Source organism: Quercus robur, chromosome 3, assembly GCF_932294415.1.
Source record: "Quercus robur chromosome 3, dhQueRobu3.1, whole genome shotgun sequence".
Classification (NCBI taxonomy): domain Eukaryota; kingdom Viridiplantae; phylum Streptophyta; class Magnoliopsida; order Fagales; family Fagaceae; genus Quercus; species Quercus robur.
In genome coordinates, this window is record NC_065536.1 from 24,188,849 (window position 1) to 24,208,871 (window position 20,023).

The window sequence follows — 20,023 nt, forward strand, 5'->3', positions numbered from 1 at the left end:
GATCCATGGCCATCCCCATTCTTAATGATTGGTTTCATTTTCAAAAGGCTTTATTGTCCATCTTTGTTAGTAGCCTCATCATCTAGTGACATATGAGCCCTAACACATCACCCATTTAATGTGAGTTGTCATAACAAAAATAAATCACCCCTCACTCATATGCTTGAACAAAAATAAAAAGCATGAATTTAAAAATGATACCCTATGCCAAAACCCCAATCTCAAGATAATCTTATTGCCCTCTCTCCCTCTCTATCTTTTTGTTTTGTTTTGTTTTTTTTTTTTGGACAAATGAGGTTATCCTGACCTCTGCGATATTCGAGTATATGATTATTCTCTTAGGTATATGTAGTCCTTTCTCCTACTCACACACTAAGTTATTATAGGGAGGAATCCTTTATAGGTGGTCTTAAGTTGTTGACAAGAAGTTTCAAACTCAATATCTCACTTTCTTTTAGACCTCGTTTTTCAAAAAAATAAAAATAAATGCAGCTTCCTTAACTCTCTCACTAACCTCGAAGTCAATTAATACATAGATATTACACTTAAAAACTCACAAACATTTTACTCCAACTTAGGTACATTTATGTGGGTTTCAGTTAGTTTTACTAGTAAATTTCAGATGACTATTATTAGAAGCGGATGTGAATTAAAACTTTCTAAAAAAAAAAAACACTTATTGTGGCATCTGGGATTAAATGGATGACATGTCAAGGCCCATTTGGCATTTAACGACGTAAGTCATATCCACAGAGATAGAGGACAGGGCCCTGTTTTAGAAAATAGTTGGACTTTTTATATATTTATTTTTTTATAGAGAAAGGTAAGAAGGTTGGCTATTTATGACTCCAGCAATGCCACCTTCGGAAATAGTTGGGAAGAAGTCAATTATAGTTTTGTCAACTACGGAACCATTACTTTATCTAAGGAAGAAAACAAAAGAAAAAGAAAAAGAAACTACGGAACCATTCCGCATTACCTACCGTGATTACCCAATAGCTCAAATAAAATTATAGCCCACAATAATTTTTTTGGTGTACATAGCCCGCAATAATTATTATTATTATTATTACTTTCATCAAATAGTCCCTCTCAATTAAAGAATGCGGCTAGGTGGCAATTGGCAAAGGCTTTTCCTCTATTATTTTTCTGTCACGCTTTGTTTATTACATCTTTTTATTTTTATTTTTGAGGAACCTGTTTATTACATCTTAGACCAGAACAAAGGACATGTAGAATATTAATCAAATGCATTGTTATTATATTATATTTTATTATTATTATTCTTTTAAAAATAACAAATGGGTGTCTAAGGGTATGTTTGGTACATCATTTCAAATAACAATTTTCAGTTTTTAAACAACATTATATGTTTTCCACACATTTTTTCACTCACACGTAGTTTCATATATGTTTTCAAATAACAATTTTCAGTTTTAGAAGTGCATGTACCAAACACCCCCTTAATCTTTTTATCATATTATTTTATTTTATTTTGTGAGTTTTAATTAACTCAATTGATAAATTTATTTGTAAATATAGTATTCAAACTCTGCCGATGTCATAAATTTATTAGTGTCTTGACCTAATAATAAAAAAAAAACTATTATCATAAAAGTATATTCTTTAGGTTGAAATTTTATCTATTAAAAAAAAAAAAGTTTAACTCTCTATCCATAAGACATGGTGGATCCATGGACAGAATTTATAGTTTTTATGTACAACATGTGCTTAAAGTCTGTTGAGCCCACCATCAAGGTGTTTGGATGATAAAATGTTTGTTAACTTTTCATTGTTTGTATTTAATTATATTTAAAATATAATTTAAAATCTTTGATAAGTTTTCACTTCAATATATAGTGTAGATCCAGATCAAAAATATATTTTTTATATATATTAATTAATAGATATATAACCTCATGGAAGGTTTTTTTTTTTTTTTTTTTTGGATTTCTATAATGAAAAACTTGCATACCGAAAATACAAGTTACTTCCTCGGAGATATAAATGCAAAATTTTTTGGCACTGCACTTAACTATGGTATTGAACATTACAAACATTTCTTTTACTGATAATTGATATATCCACAATATTTTTACAGCAATTTCATAACAAATTATATGTGGTTAGTTATTATTGGTTATAATCTAAATCTATTACTGAAATGACTTTCTTACCTCACCAATAACAATTCGTAACAACTTATCACTTAGGATTTGTTATGAAAGTATTGTGAAAATGTTGTGAACATATCATTTCTCTTCTTATACAACTTATTTTACTATTAATAATTTTTTTTAGAAAGCGTTACTATTAATAATTTTAAACCCGTAATTAAAAAAGGGAAAATTTGAATCCATGAAAACTCATAAGGGTTAAGAATTTGAACTTCTAGAATTGATGCTATTGCCGATTGAATCTGCTAGAAATTCACATCTTTGTTATATTGTAGATGCATTATATCTATAAAACAACCTATCATTGATGGAACAATATTGATACATGCTTTAAAAGATTATCTTCAGACTTAATGTGTCTCACATAAAGTTTATTCATCTTAGTGAAATTCTCAAAAAAGAAAAAAGAAAAAAAAAGAGTTTATCTTAATTGGCAAAACTTTTGTCTAAGAGCACAAGGCAGGACATTAGATTAACAATAATAGTGCACAAAAGCATCAAAGGAAACCCAAACCTTATCCTAGTTATTTAATAATGATTATTATTCAGATTTATTTTATTTAATAACAATAATAGTGTTAGATAAAGACTTATTTGTGAACAATCATTTCACTAAAAAAATACACTTTTGTAGGTTCTAGTTAACTTAATTAGTAAAATATTTTGTTATCTAATAAAAGATCTTGAATTTGAGCCTTATTTACACAAAAAATCGATTGATATATTGACCTTATGATAAATAGCAATTATGAAGTTGGTATCATAAATTAAAATAAACAATTTTAATAAAACTCCTTGATGAAAAGTCTAAGGGATATAAAATAAAATCAACCTTAAAATTGAGGTATAGGTCATACCTTATAAAAATTTATTCTAATACACTAATTGGCTGTGATCTTTTTTTTTCTACAAATCACCTGAATAATATGAGGATGTATGCTTTTATTTTAGTCTACTATTTAAATTTCTCACATGATATTGTCTTAAATTTGAAGAACTAGTGATTTGGCCACTAGAGCTACTACTTTAAATAACAAAATTTAACTTATTTTTAAGAGTTTTAATTTTAAATCATTAATGCTAAGAGCTTTATAGTTCAACGTCACTTTTTGGTGTTTTCAACGAAGACACATGTTTTAAAAAATCCCCATATCCTCATTGTAAAAACTATCAAATTATCAAAAAATAAAAAATCATTGACTAACATATTTTTTACTAAAAATCATTGAAATGAAATTATCTGTCATGCTAAATATTTGTAGTTCGAATCCCAAAACTTTATATTCTGAATCAAAAGCCAAATTTAGATTTTATTAACAATTATCACAAAGAACAAAAAAACTCAAATTGATACTTTTTTCGAAACATATTATTTTTCCTACTTTATATAGTATAATTAAAATTTCCAATTTTAAATTAGAAGATTGAGATAATTCATCAAAATTTTAGAAATGTTTTTAGTAAGTTAGGAGACACTGAATGAGAGTTCTATACTCAAATTTTCTTTTCCTGATAAGTCCCTCAAACCTAATAATAAAGGAAGACCAATTCTAGATATAACTATTTTTACATTTCTTTTTTTTTTGAGAAAAAACTATTTTTACATTTTTTTTTTTGTTTGTAATAAGAAAAACATGCATTAAGATAAAAAGGGTCATTACAAAAAGGCTTACAGGCCTATGAGGGGTTCAGTCTAAACGAGTGGACAGGAAACGTAGTAGCTCTTATAGCTAACTGAAACACAAGTAAAACCACTAACTTTGGTACAAAATGAACGTGCGTGGTTGGTCCCTGTTGCTGCAGTCTGAACAAGTCCAAAGTGAAGGTTTGCTCCTGCCATGAAGGTTTCCTAATGTTATTGCAGATCTGAGATAGTCTTCTGTCATCGCTCAAAACCAAGATTCTGTTGATTCCTGCATCTGTAGCTTTGATCGGTGCCTCCACCAAAACCAAGACTTTCTAGGCCATAATTCATTCTAAGTCTTTTTACCAATGTAAAAAGACTTTGAATGAATTATGGCCTAGAAAGTCTTCACCTAATGCGAATGACAATGGAGCAAACACTATAATTCAAATTTTATTATATCTATATTTAAATATATAGACAAAGTTTGGCTCTAGACCTACTATGTAACGAAATTTAAGAATATTTATATATTATATCATATTATTTAAACAAGTTACATGTCTCATGTGACTAAAATTAGATATTGATGATTTATTGAATCGCCGTATAATAGGTTGAATGTAGATAGTTCTAAATAGATTGAGAACTAAATTTTTGCCTAAATTTATTAAGGCGGTAAGTTAGATTGATAGATTTTCAACTTATAAGTTATAATGTCCGTTTCATGATTAATTGCTCTTTATTGTCATGCTAAGACACTGACTGGTTTTATAATGTAAGCAAAGTTCAAACCCTAAATGTCTTAATCAATGACAATGTCAACAAGATATTTTTATCAATTGAGTTAACTGCAACCTACGAGTAATATGTTAGTAAACCATTTTAGGAATTTTTTTATGGAAAATTTAAAAAATTGGCTAACCTTTTTTACAGTTTTTTCAATTTTTCTTAAAAAATTTCTTAAAATAGATTATTAGGGCATAATCGGCTAAAAGAACAAAACAAAGGTATGAAGGAATATCATCTACACAAATAAATCACTAACATGTCTTACATTGCATGCTTAAAATAGTCTCAATTTATACATGCAAATATTTTTGATTTTTGTTGGGTTGAGAATCGAATATACAAGTTAAGATACATCTCAGAATAGTACCACAAGTACCATGTGTCAGAAAGGACACTTCTCATGTAAAAAGTTATTTGGTGTTTACTTAAACTAAACGAAACAGTCCTGTGACCATTATAGCCCCCTATTCGCTACAAAACTCTATACAAATACAAACCAAACCAAAACCAACCAAAAACCTCTTCAAGACTCAACCAGTCTTCTCCCAATTTCATATCTACGCGCAAACTCCGAAACCAACCAAAAATGTCTTCAACACTCTTCAGGTACGTCTCCAATTTCTCGTCAATTTCTCCCCAATTTCTCACTTCCTCCAATATTTTATTTATTTATTTATTTAAAAAAGAAAACCGAATTTAAACTACTATTTAAATTTAACTTTAATTATTACATGCTTTTGCCCAATTAATCACCTCCTTAAATTCCTACATTCCCCATTTTACCCTTACCCAATAATCTTCTCAAACCATATAATATATTCTTTTTAACCTATGGTCTGAGCTTGTTTCAGAAACCAGGTACTTTTTCAAAGCAAACCCAAAAAAAAAAAAAAAAAAAACAGAAAATTTTTTATTTTAAGTTATTAGGTTTAGTTTATTTAAATTAGTACATTAGGCAATAGGCACAGCCTTTTATTTAAAAAAAAAGAACAAATAAAAACAAATAAAAGAGAAAGGTAAAGCTCTAGATTTTTGTACCCAAAAAAAAAAAAAGGGAAAATTATTAGAACCAAACCCCAAAATCTGTTACATGTTTTATCATGTGTTTCCTTTTTTGTTAGGGTTTAACTATAAGAAAAAATCTTTGAATTGTTGAAAATTTTTTTTTGTTTTTGTTTTTGTTTCCAGATTTGCCCTTATCCACTCTTCTTTGTTGTGGATTGGTTATATAATCTTCCTGTGTGTTGGAGAATTCTAGGGTTTCTATGTGAAACTCTTGTGATTTTGAGAGATAGATAGAGAGAGAGAGAGAGAGAGAGAGGTGGGTTTGGTTTGTCAATTCACGATTTGTGTGTACCTTTTAGGAATGAATTCTTTGATTTAAAATTTTTTTTTTTGAATTTTTAAATTTTGAATTTGATTTTTGGGTTTTGATAGATTTTTTTTCCAGTCATCTGTGTTAGGGTTAGGGTTGGGGTTTAGATCTGCAGAATCAGATTCACTTGTTTTCAAATTTTAATTTGAAATTAGGGTTTTCAAAATTGTTTTTAATTTTTTTTTTTTCTGGTAGTAATTTGCTTTTTTTTTGAAATCAAATTTTTGTAGTTTGAGCTGCTTGTAGTTCAATGGGAATTCCAGACTCTTGGATCAGCAACATGTAAGCACAAATTTTGCTTAATATTAATGTATTTTTGGTTTTATTTAATTTATAGTAATTTTTTGGGGGGTAATCTTGTCCTTTTCTGGGTTTCTGTCTGATTGCAATGAATTCAACGATTATATTAATTTTTCTCAGGGATTTTTCTTTGATCATTGGTTAATTCAGTTTTGTTGTCATCAACTTATAAATCTGATGCATGTATGATTTGTAATGACAAAATTTTTCCAGGATTTCATGATCCTTGAATATTAATTACTTAATTGTGTTATTAAAATTATAAACACACACAGATTCACAATGTGGGTGATGAATGTTGGATTCAATAGCTAAACCCATTCAAAAAATGTTTTAGATCTTAATAAATTACAAAAAAAAAAAAAAAAAAATGTAAAGAAAGTGAGAATGGAAAAGCCATTAAAACTGTTCAGGTGTTTGGCCTGATGGATTTTTTTTTTTTTTGGTGTTTAGGTTTCTCATTTAAGAAATGTTTATGGATTGATGATAGTGCAGGTAGTATAATTTATATTGCCATTTGATGGTGTATAGGGAAATGAAATTGTTTTTCCTTGTGATATAATTGCAACAGTGTTGATTAGCCCAAAACATGAAGTTTGTGAATCTTTTATGACATGGGCTCTCTCTGTCTCCCTCTCTCGCACACACTCGCATACGAATGCCTGTGTTTTGGGTATCATAGAGATGCTGTGCTAGCAATATGTATTCTAATACATCATGCTGATTGTAGATAATGAAGCTGGAGTAGCTTTATGGATTTGAACTTTCTGATCTGATGACTTTGCACTCTATGCACCTTTTGTTTTCTCTCTGCATGTAAATGTGTTAATTAATATCAATTTATTCTTTTTTTTGCTTTGCAGAATAACTTTAGTCATTTGAGGAGGATGATAAACTGAAGATAGACAATTGTCGTATTGGACCTGTGAATTAGATCGATTCCTTTCTGCATAAAGCGAACAAGTTGGAAACGATAATATCTATTGTCTTTGTTTCCTGGTCCTGATGGGAACAGAGTTTATGAGAGCTTGCATTAAAGATGAGAATGATGACTTTCCATCAGTTCCACCAGGTTTTGAGTCATTTACTTCTTTTACCTTGAAGAAGGTACAAGATAGTGAGGAACCTAACAAGGGAAACACAATTAGTAGCTCGGCTTCAACAAATGATTCTGAGTCAAAGCCTGTTAAGATGGAAACTGAGGTTGACAACAGTGATACTGCAAAGACTAAAAGGTGCCTCCGGCGTAAACCTTTGATAAACTATGGACGATATGAGAACAGTTCAGGGGATGAGTCTGATGCTGAGCGGCTTGATCAAGTTAGTTTTTTCTTTTGTTGTAATAGATAATTATGTGTTTTTGGTGGCCCTCTGATTACTTGATCTTATTGATCATTCCGTTTTCTCTTGAGAGAGCTATACTTGTAAATAATGACTTAAGTGCCATTTGTTGTTGCAGAATTTTTCTTCGAGGCCTCGCCTTCCCAAGGGGGTTATCCGTGGATGTCCAGAGTGTAGTAACTGCCAAAAGGTTGTCTTCTAAATTTGTATGCTTTAGATGTCATCGGCCTTTTCCCTTACGTGGCCCAATTGAATGTTTCGTCCATACACATACTATTTTTATGTATTGGACATTAATGGCATTACAACCTAATGAAGAGGGGGAAAAAATAAAATGAAAAAAATATGTTGTACCAATTAGAAACACATAGCAGTGATAGTGCACTACAGTGCCTAGGAAGTGATTTCTGGAAGTGCTCCTGGTTTTGTATCAACATGACAAAAAGACTGCATCATGCCTTGAGTTGGCCACTTGTGATTGTTGACAGGCGGATGATTGCAATGGTGACAGAGGAGCTGAATCTGATGTGTTCCTGACATAAAATTTTAATGTTTTGATATTTTTTCATTGATAGTTGTGGTATTGTAACAGGTTGCTGCAAGATGGCATCCAGAAGATGCTTCCAGGCCAGACCTTGAGAATGCTCCCATCTTCTACCCAACTGAAAAGGTCTTTAACTTTAGCAGTAGAATTTGAGTTGTCAGAATTTCAAAATTTATTTTCTATCATTGTTACTATTACCGGTCAATTTTGAAGTTATTTATTTTGGAGAAATAAGATCTTTGAATTAATAAATGGCCTTTTTTCAGGAGTTCGAAGATACTTTGAACTATATAGCAAGCATACGTCTTAGAGCTGAACCATATGGAATCTGTCGCATTGTACCTCCCTCTTCCTGGAAACCTCCCTGTCCTCTTAGGGAGAAAAATATATGGGAGGGTGCTAAATTTGCTACACGTGTCCAGAGGGTTGACAAACTTCAAAATCGAGTGTCAATGAAAAAGGTGTTCAAGGGTCATAATAATATGAAGAGGAAAAGGAGAAGATGCTCACGGATGGCGGTAGATTGTGTGACTGGTAGTGGAGAACCTTGTGATGCTGGAATTTTAGAGGCTGAAACGTTTGGGTTTGAACCTGGTCCAGAGTTTACTCTGGAATCTTTTAGGAAATATGCAGAGGACTTCAAGGCCCAATACTTTAGCAAGACTGAAACTGTTACTGATATGGGGGCTAATATTGCTATGCTTGAACAGCAGTGGGAGCCATCCATTGAGAATATTGAGGGTGAATATTGGCGAATGGTTGAGAAACCTACTGAAGAAATTGAGGTATGATTTTAGTTTATGATCTGATGTTAGCATTTCATTATTCCATTTATTTCTTCACCATATTTCACCTCTCTCTCTCTTCAATTGTCTGTGCATGTGGCATGTGTCACCCTGTGCATACGTAGCCTTAACTGCAATGTTATGATTCTTCTAGGTGCTGTATGGGGCTGATTTGGAAACCGGGCTATTTGGCAGTGGGTTTCCCAAAATGTCCAGTCAAGTTGGTTTTGCTTCAGATGAAATGTATATAAAATCGGGCTGGAACTTGAATAACTTTCCTAGGCTTCCTGGATCTGTACTATCTTATGAAAGCAGTGATATATCTGGTGTTCTGGTGCCATGGTTATATGTAGGGATGTGCTTTTCCTCCTTTTGTTGGGTAAGTAAATATCTAATTTCCTGCTGCATCAGCTTATAATCTCTGAAAATTGAATGCCATCACTTGTGTATAACCTTTATGTTTGTGTAAGAATGTGTTTGTATATGCCAGATGCTTGTTCTCATGCATATGGATGGCATGAATGGATTTGCATGGTTCTATAAATCCGGCAAAGATGTGAAGAATTACATTTTGAACACCCAAACTAAATTGTAAAATGATTGAAACATGAGAGGATTTTGGAAAAGAAATAGTACAGAGCTATGGAACTTATCCAAGAAAAAGGAAAATGAGGAATAGAGTATTTAGGATATTAGTTTTACCTTCTGTTTTTTCCCTCTTTAGTCTTTTTGCTTTAGCTTGGGACTCTCTGTTTCCTATTTAATCTTTATCTTTCTTTGTATTTTATTTTTTATTTTCAATAAATGGTGGAAGATAATTCAACCTTGAATCCGCCGTATATACTTTGCAGATTTTGTGTGTTCATACTTCATGTTATAAACTTAAATCTATCTCAAGGCATATATTTATTTTGTTAGGTAATTACTAGAGTAAGCGAGTATTCAAACTACTACGTTTTGGAGTCATGACTCTTTCACTTTTTTTTTGGGTTGAGAATCATGACCCTTTCACTTCAACTTTTAAAATTAGCACCATAAAATTAAAATTTACATCTTAACTCTTGCATATATTTTGAAGTGGAACCAAAAGATGACAATTGTTTCTATGCAGCTTAACTCATGTCTTCATTTTAGATGTCAATGATACTAAATCTTTCTTTTTTGTTTATACTTCTAAAAACAGCATGTCGAAGATCACCACTTGTACTCGTTGAATTACATGCACTGGGGTGCCCCGAAAATTTGGTATGGTGTCCCTGGTAGGGATGCCTGTCAATTGGAGGAGGCTATGAGAAAGCATTTGCCTGACCTTTTTGACGAACAACCAGACTTGCTTCATAAGCTTGTGAGTAAAAGTTACTGCATTGTGTTATATGGTTGTTTCATGTTTGGAATCAGGCTTGGGGTTCCTTGTTCAGTTGTTGTTTGGACACGTGCTTGTAATTCCTTTTATTTTTATTTTTATTTTTTTTTCAATTGTTTTGTCAGCTTGTCTGTATATATTACATTTCAAGGCAATATGTTCTTCTTGGGATCTGTTATTTGGACTTATTTGCTTGTAATTCCTTATGAATATTTCATTTGTTTTTATCTACCTTTTTGAATATATGTCTCTAAGGAAATATGTTCGTCCTGTCATCTGTTATCTGGTACTGTTCTTTTTGGTTCTTGAAAAAGGATTGTTTGAGGAGGTTCAAATGCCTAGCAACAAACTCCTATGTTCCTGCCTTTATGTTATTCTGAACATGTTCCTAGATAACGAGCCTAATGGTCTCTTACTAACAATGAAGGACCATTGAGAACAATAATTCATCTTACCTTTTCCTCTCAAATTATTATTTTTAGTTAATAAAAACTAATTGTACAGACTGAAATGCTCATTTTTTTTGGGAAATGTTGGGTAATGTTTGTTTAAATTATTAAAGTCTTGTTGTCATTTGTTCTTAAAGTTTCTTATCTTTTTTAATAATTTAATGAAGGTTTCATCTCCTGTTGTCTTTTCAAATTGAAGTTGTATCAACATAGAAATAAGTTAATTACTGTGATTTCTTGTCTGTGCCAGCATGATCAGCCTCTAATTGTAGGGTTCTTTTATTTTATAATAAAAAAAAAGATGTTCTAAAATTTCTCTCCATTTGGAGGAGGGGGTAGGGTGGGTTTGGTTGAGCTGTCGAGGCAAGCTTCCTCTCCTAAGATTCCATTGCTACTTCCATAACTGATACATTTTGCATATATTTAATTGTAAAGGGTCAGTGCCAAATCACTACTTGTGTGCTGCTCCCACTAGCTCTTGGATGTTTGGTTACATGTCCGTTCACCAAATTTAATGGATTGTTATTCATGGGACATGAGGTTTATCAATAAACTTCACTAAGATTGTGTTCTTTTCTGTTCAGGCATATTTTATTTTCATCTTTAGGAATGAATCTGGATTAATATATTTGGAAATTATATACAATTATCCTAAAGTCTTAAAATATATTTTTATTAGGTTGCGACCATTTTCCCTTTCTATGTTCTTTGTGGGGATCCCACATCTGTAAGTTTGTGAATGGCACACAATTCTTTTTGTTTTAATAAAGTTAGTGACTGTTTGTTGAGAAAGAGATGGGTGAAACGTGCAGCATTTGTTAGGTAGCCATGAAAAGGGGCAGAGAAATAATTTTAGAATTTTTTCATATTTTTACGTAGATTTGTAGATTGACTAATGTAGTATGAGTTTGATAGTAAGGCTATTTTGATTCTTTGACCAGAATAATGAAATATTTTCTTGGAAAACCATGCCTCCTTTTCTTGTTACTTACTTGAGGAGGGAGGGGAAGGAAATTTAGATTTTTATTCCTCGACCATAGTGTTTATTGACCTATATTTCATTCTCTATGCACTGAACATATGATTTTCTCATGCAGGTCACACAGCTTTCCCCATCCATACTGAAATCTGAGGGGGTCCCTGTCTATAGGTGTGTACAGAATCCTGGGGAGTTTGTTCTGACCTTCCCTCGAGCATATCATTCAGGGTTCAACTGTGGCTTCAACTGTGCAGAGGCAGTTAATGTAGCTCCGGTTGATTGGCTGCCCCACGGGCAGGTTGCTGTAGAGCTATACCGTGAGCAGGGACGAAAGACTTCCATTTCGCATGATAAATTGTTACTTGGGGCTGCAAGGGAAGCAGTGAGAGCTCATTGGGAACTAAATCTACTCAAGAAAAATACCTTGGATAACTTGAGATGGAGAGATGTCTGTGGAAAGGATGGGATCTTATCTAAAGCACTCAAGGTAAAACTCAACCTCTCTTAGTAATTGTTTCTTCTTTATTTTATTTATTTTTTGGGGGATTTGGGATGGTTACATATTGGAAAAGACTTCTAAAAAAATTATAGCCCGAGTTGATCAGGAATCCAAAATTTTGTTTGACTTAATTGGACAGTGATTGAAATAGAAAAATTAAGATATTTTTAAGGGCTTATTGGAAAAAAAAAAAAAAAAAAAAAAAAAAAAACCCTATAGGGATAATCCCATTGAGCGGTTCAAATGGGCATTCTCATCTGACAAGAATGGGTGGAGAGTGAGGGTCATCGGTTCAAAACCCATTGGGTGCGTTTGTAACTTATCAATAAAAAATTTAATGGCACAAGTAAAAATCTTAGCACCAGGAGAATGATAGAATCATGGCATATCATTTTTGCAATTGGTTTTGGATTTATTATTTTGGAGGGCCTATATTATGGTTTGAGCCTGCAATTTGATTTCATTGTTCATTTCAGAACATGGATTTGGATGGAGGGATAATTCCATTATGTGGAACTGAAATGGTTGGTCCACCTGATAAGAAGAAAAAGAAAGAAAATTAGTTGATTATTTTTGGATGAAAACAGAGACTTTATTGGTTCTGTGTGGAAATCAATGGCTACATGTTATTTGGTAAATTTAATGCTGGATCCTAGTATGGGAATCTAAATGCTGTAGGGAGAAATTCAAGGTTGTAGTTTTACAGAATTTTTTATTAATTGTTTGTAATCTTTTGGATCGTTAATTACCATTTTTTCCGTGTCATTAAAAAATAATCTTTAGATTTTTAATAGAGTATGAATACTAAGTCTAAATTTCAATAAAAAGTTTGCAAACATCTCATCATAATGTTAGCAATAAAATATACAGTTCACCAGCAGATATGAGCAACACTTGTGTTCAACTTTCCTGTTTGACTTTATAATTTCGCTTTCCTAGGCACGTGTTGAGATGGAACGAGTGAGGAGAGAATTTCTTTGCAGTTCTTCAAAGACAATAAAGATGGAGAGCAATTTTGATGCCACCTGTGAGAGAGAATGCAGTGTATGCCTTTTTGATTTGCACCTGTCTGCAGCAGTTTGTCGTTGTTCCCCAGATAAATATGCATGTTTAAATCATGCAAAGCAGTTCTGTGAATGTGCTTGGGGTAATAAATATTTTCTTTTTCGCTATGGCATCGATGAATTAAATATCCTTGTTGAGGCATTGGAAGGAAAATTAAGTGCTATATACAGATGGGCAAGACTTGATCTTGGACTTGCCCTGAGTTCTTATGTGTCCCGGGAGAATATGCTGCCAGTTGGTAAAGACCTGAAGAACTCAACTGGGATCATGGATGAAATTTCTCAACTTAAAAAGAGTGCAGAAGTTGAATCACGTTTGAAGGACAGAAAGGTATCATTGAAATTTCCCAGTTCTTCACATAAGATTGAGACAGTGAACCGTAACTCTCAATTCAAGAAAGAACAATTTGTTGTTTTGGGCCTTTTGGCTCCCAAATTAAAAAATCCTGTTTGCCAGTTGTCTCAAGAAGACACATCATATGCTGCAACTTCAGCTGCAGAGGAATCTCGAGTGAAGAAACCCTCAGTCTTGAAACATGATAATGTTATTCTTCTAAGTGATGATGAATGTGATGAACCCAAGAAGCTTGTTTCAAAAAAAGAACAGGAAACTTCTTCAGAGAATAATTTAGGACTTTCTGAGAGGCTGGCAGGTTCAGATGATAAACCAAGCCTGTGTAATTCTAATAAAGATTCAATCCTGGCTACCCCTAATACCGATGCTGCAGTGATTGGTGAAAAGGATGTCAGTTCATTAATTGATGCAGAAAGAAATAATTGTTCATCTCATTCTATGCACATGAAAGATGGAGATAATGGAAGTTTTGGACCTCTTCTAGGGTCAAATCCATCAAACATGTCGTACCTTGTAGCTTCTACTAGTGTAGAAGTAGGAGGACAATCTCAAGATTCCTCTACTACTAGAGAGACCAGTGAACATGATATGGTAAATTCTGGGAGTTACCCACAGAATCCACAACCATCTGGTGGAGGATCGCCTAACAATAAGGATACGCATGATAAGATGGAAATAAATGCAACCTCAAATTCAGTAGATAATATAAGTGAAAAGGTGGGAATAAATGCAACCTCAAATTTAGTAGATAATGTAAGAACTATTACTGGAAACCCATCTTGCACCTCAAACAATTTGGACAGATATTTCCGCCAAAAGGGTCCTCGCATTGCCAAGGTAGTGCGGAGGATAAACTGCAATGTAGAACCTCTGGAATTTGGATTTGTGCTTTCTGGAAAGTCGTGGTGCAACAGCCAGGCCATTTTTCCCAAAGGTATGTTTAATGCATTTTGTCCACTGAGATAAAAAGAAACTAGCTGATGTATGAATTAATATACAAAAAGGGAGCATGAACTTATGCATATTTATTCTGCTTGATGCAGGATTTAGGAGCCGGGTTAGGTACATAAATGCATTAGATCCGACAAATATGTGTTACTATGTCTCAGAAATTCTTGATGCAGGACGCGATGGACCTCTGTTCATGGTATGTACTTGCCTGCAATTGCTATTATATATTCTTGCTGGTTTAGACTTGATCTTGCATCATATTTATTCAGAAAAGGCTCTCTCAATATTTTATTTGCTTGTAGCTTGTTAATCTTTATATTATTGAGTTTCCAAAAGTCTATTGAACATCAAAAGGCTTTGAGATGCTACAGAGTTTTTTCCTTGCTAAGATTTCACAAGATGTGATAGTTTATACAAGAAAAGAAGATGATATGGTTGTTATTTGTTAAGCTTGATTTTGTCCTGATTACTGTCAGAAGCATGGTCAAGGACTCCTTAATGTTAGATGTAATAATCAGTTAATGACTACCCTTTCACTCTGGTGCTAGATCAGACTTTAGTATGTCAACACTTAGTATTACCTTGCATTTTCAATGCCTGTTTTTCAAATAATAAAAAAATCCTCAAGTGCTTCCCAAATAGATGTAGAGTTTGTTAGTGAACAGTTCTGCTTTAATATAGGACTTCTTTTATGAAATTGTAGGATTAGAGAACTGAGGTTTATATGAAAAACATTTGGAGTTTGTGGGAATAAATGAAACTGAGCTCTTTCTGGTAGGCAAAAGAGTAGCACAGGAAAGGGCATTAACATCTTTGGTGAACTGTAGTATTGTACTGATATTTTGAGCAATCTGACGGTTATAAAGTAGCATGGAGACTTACACTTAGAAGCCATTATTCCACTTGTATAAGATGCTGATATTTATAAGATTTTTTTTCAAAATATTTAGAGCTTCAGAATGGAGCCTTAGGGGAAGTTGTTTTTGTCAAAAGCTAGAGAGCACGGACACTTTATTTGAGGTGTCGTACTGTATCGGACATGGGACATGCCTAAGACACTTTTGCACCTGTGTCCTAGATGTGTCCCTTTTTTTTTTTTGAAAAATTTCAGGACACAGCTGGGACACTTATCTATTATTTCTTTTTAGTTTTAATCTTAAACACTTATTTAGTTATCTTTTATTTACTATTTTAGATCTTATTATTTGGTTTGTATTCTAATTTCTAAACACCATATGTTAGTAATGAAGTCACTTTAATATCCTTTATTACTCTTAAATTTATATATGTTTAACATTATATGAAAAAAAATAAATGCCAAACAATATTCAAAAATTTTAAAATTAATTAATATGCGTATTCCTGCTTTACCTGTGTCTTAAATTTTTTAAAATTGCCTTGTCGCTATTTCATTCCTGTACCTGTACCTGTACCCATGCCCATATCTGTGTTTGTGCTTCATAGGTCGGAAGTCTTATGTAATAGCAACCCCCTAGAATAATTGGATTTAATTGTTCTCTTCATTCTTGTAGTTAAGTTTTCTTTTTTGTTTTTTTCTTTTCCTCTCTCTATTTGTATTTTCTGATTATTTTATGCACCTTTGCATAAAGTAGGTTTTTATATACAGATTTTTCTTACTTATATAAATAAAAAAGAATAATTGGATTTAACATTTGGGTAAATTTGGAAATTATTTATCACAAAATAGTGGGAAAAAATGAGAAGATATTTGAATATTGCAATTTTGATCAGAAAAAGTGCTGATACTTAATCCATACTCCAATTTTTTAGGTTTCTTTGGAGCAATGCCCAAGTGAGGTGTTCATTCATGTCTCCGCTGCTAGATGCTGGGAAATGGTGAGAGATAGAGTGAATCAAGAGATCACAAGGCAACATAAACTGGGAAAAGCAAACCTTCCTCCTTTACAGCCTCCTGGCAGTCTTGATGGCTTTGAAATGTTCGGGTTCTCTTCACCTGCAATCGTGCAGGTAATATACCAGTTGACTGATTTCTTGACTTCCACTATAGTACAGTGCCTGTTTGCAATGTGACATGGGTGATTTCCTTGATAAAATGCTTATAATGTACTTTCTCTATGTTCCCACTCAAATGTATTTCTAGTTTCTTGCTTTTGGGCTCTGGGATCTTTTGCATACATGTGTGTATATATAGATGATGAGTAAGCTTGGAAAACACAAAATATAGACAAGCTTTGAGGAGACACACTACCAAAGTACCAATTTATATATACCTAGGTCTAAAATGAGTGGTTGCTTTTGCTTTTGCTTTTGTTATGCATAAGTCGTGTAAAACTATGCTCTTTGAAAACTCCCTCTCTCTCCTCCCCACCTCCCCGTCTGATAATTTATCTGAATACTGTGTCATCTTTTAATTGCATAAGTTTTCATTTTGTCAGTTCAGACCTAAAATTAAAGTTTGAGGTGGTATGGAAATGGTATAACCCTCTCTTAACATGATTTGGCATGTCATCATCTGCACCAATAGAAAGTCCTTTGTCAATGAAATTGCAGTGGTTTGTTTTTATTCCTAGGATTTGTTCACCTTTTTTTTACCCAAAAAATATATTGCAAAACATCAGCTTTTATTATTTACTTTCAAGAGTTGCTCTGAATGTCTACTTCTGGTTGTTTCTGTTTACAAAATTCTTTGAGGGATGAAAGACATTAATCCTTCCTGTGAAGCTAATCTCAATGAAAATAAAGTGGTTTGTGTGTTCAGCTCCCTACTAATTGTTACTTTTTGTTTCTTTGAAAATTGGTGCGGACAACATCAGATTGATTTTTTAGACTCTCTGAGTGTCCCACCATGACTCTGTTTTTTAAATTGTTCGGGGTGAAAATGAAAGATTTACCCTATAATGTGGCAATCCCCAGCCTAGTGCAATTTGGTCAAAATTTAAATTTTACCATTCACTATCTAAATTTTTATACTACTTTGTACTATATATACTATTTTTTTCCTCATGCTTTTGACAGTTTTCACAGTTTATGAGACAAATGATTATATGAGATTTCGAAAAAAAAGAGAGAGAGAAGTTAACCTTATTGTTGCTATTTTTATACAGGCCATAGAGGCAATGGATAGGAATCGAGTTTGCACTGAGTACTGGGACTCACGGCCCTACTCCCGACCTCAAGTACAGATTCCACAAACTTCTCAATTCAAAGACAGTGAGGAAAGAAATGATCCAGGGGGCCCCGGAAATCCGCTTTTGCCCATTGGAGTTGATAGAATACTGAGGGGCCTATTCAAGAAGGCAAACCCAGAAGAATTGAACTCACTGTATAGCATTTTAAGTGACAATAGGCCAACAGCGGATCTAGGCTTAGTGACTCAGCTGCTTAATGAAGAGATTCACAATCATCCTAGATGATTCATTATTTGGTCTCATGAGAATTTGAGACCAAACTCCATCTGGAAGGTTTTTTTTTTTTTTTTTTTTACTTTGTAAATTCTCAGTTCCTGCTGCCAGGTTGCACCTACTTTGTAGTCAACCTGGTCATTCTTTAACCAAAGAGGTAACATTAAGAAAAGAAAGGAAAATAAGAAAAAGAAAATGGCTACATTTCCTTTGAAATTTTCGCCATATTGGCTGTTAGTAGCTGTGAAGAAGCTGGAGATACATCTTGTGGGTACCCCTGTTTTTGTTTCTGATATGGGTTCCGCCATCTTCTAGCACGGAGTAGATAAACTCTTTATTAATTTTTTGTTTTCTTTTTCCAGATTCACTTTGATCTTTAGCGTATTGATCATTGTTAGGAACTTCTAGGTTAGATGTTACTATAGAGCTAACTTTTAGTTATGGATAAATTTCCTTTGTAACTAATTTGTAATTTGGTAAGATTTGTATACTTGCTTTGCATTTGTGAATGGAACATATGGAACTTAATCCCATGCAAACAATTTTCCTCAAATCTCATTCATGGGCTGTCCGGGTTTATCCCTATATTTCTGCTTTGCTGCTTCTTGAAACTACAATTTTGTGCCTTAAGAACAAGAATGGTGGACAAAATCAAGATTTGACTTGTATATTCTCAACATCAGCATCAGCATCAGCATCATACACACTGAATGAAGTCTTGTTAGAAACGTGTTTGAAGGGGTTAAATATTGTTTGTATATATTTATTATGTCTTTCTTTCTCACCTTTCCCATCTCTCCCTCATTGACTTGTATGAAGGCCTTATACATAATTTTGCTGAGAACGTGTCCCAAGCCTACAAACCACTTATCAAACCTATCACGGTAGCTTACCCACCTACCTAACAAAGTTCTATCATATATTCATATTCATATACTATATAATTTGAAGAGGATTTATTTAATATTTAAATATCAATAAAATAATTTTTTATTGAACTCTATATTATATATGTTTTTAAAAAATAATGATTTTCTTGGTTTTAGAGATACAAAATAACCAATTAAGTTTTTGTATTTAGGTTCTATTAACATTTCTTATCTCATCCATTTAATCAACACGCTCATAGCAATTTTCTTTTATAAAACAATTTTGGGGTTTTTACTGATGGATTTTTATTGAGCCAATATTTTCAAAGCATTCTTGGAGGGGAAAGAATGCAAGACTCACTCTTTCTTTCTTAAAAAAAAAAAAAATGTCATCCTATGATCCCTGATATTGTTTTACATTTCGGGGGCCTTAGAGTCAATTTTATAAAACTGGGGCATAGGGGGCCTTAGGCCCCTAGGCCTTGAGCCGTCCCTGCTCTGGTTGTACCAAATGGCATTTGGCTATTTTGCTACTCTCATTGTGTCAAATGATTAACCTACTTAAAGACTTGGATAAATCACATAATTCTCCAATAATTTGAAGTGGTTTCAATTTAAACCCTAAAATTATTAATTTTTTAATCATTTTAATTCAAGCCCTCAATAAGTTTCTATTCTCTAAATGTAACAGAATACAAATTGCAACTAAAACCTATATAAATACAAAAATTTCATGCATGTGAAATTATAAGACCTCTGGTAGATTATATTAGAATTATGAAATTATATAAAAATGAGTTATGTAGTCATTGTCGCAATAACGTTCACAATAGAATTATATATTATGCGTAAGTTGGGATAGCAACGTGATTGCATTTTTTGGCTGGGTTATGTGCACTGTTCACAGGACCCGTAAGTACGGAAAAAAGCAAATTTAACTTTAAAATTAGGTCCCACGGCACTATTCACACATTTAAAAATTATTTCACTACAGTGTTTTCAGTTTTCAGCAATAAGCGGTATCCAAACACTATATAAGCTCATGTCCGAATTATATATAAGCAGGAACTTTAACTATGGTGTGTCTAAACTTTTACCAAGTAGTGCATTCCTTGAAAGATTATCTTAATTTAGCCTTCCACATTATTAAACTTTTGAATTTATTTCAAAGTA

General features: G+C 32.8%; 1 protein-coding gene across 4 annotated transcripts; it reads left to right on the top strand.

Moving 5' to 3' along the window:
* The first annotated feature begins 5,082 nt into the window (after positions 1-5,082).
* On the top strand, positions 5,083-18,534 carry LOC126717551 (putative lysine-specific demethylase JMJ16). 4 transcript variants are annotated; one of them, XM_050419357.1, is made up of 13 exons: positions 5,083-5,199; positions 6,199-6,250; positions 7,132-7,588; positions 7,728-7,799; positions 8,202-8,279; positions 8,420-8,938; positions 9,093-9,317; positions 10,122-10,283; positions 11,848-12,216; positions 13,168-14,581; positions 14,691-14,794; positions 16,390-16,587; positions 17,685-18,534. In XM_050419357.1, the coding sequence occupies exons 3-13, from the start codon at positions 7,274-7,276 to the stop codon at positions 17,991-17,993; spliced, it is 3,765 nt and encodes a 1,254-aa protein (XP_050275314.1). In that variant the 5' UTR covers positions 5,083-5,199; positions 6,199-6,250; positions 7,132-7,273; the 3' UTR covers positions 17,994-18,534. The 4 variants fall into 4 exon arrangements, with proteins under 4 accessions (XP_050275314.1, XP_050275316.1, XP_050275315.1 ...); XM_050419358.1 differs by lacking the exon at positions 5,083-5,199 and adding an exon at positions 5,553-5,609; XM_050419359.1 differs by lacking the exon at positions 6,199-6,250 and having other exon boundaries at positions 5,181-5,199.
* Positions 18,535-20,023: the final 1,489 nt, after the last annotated feature.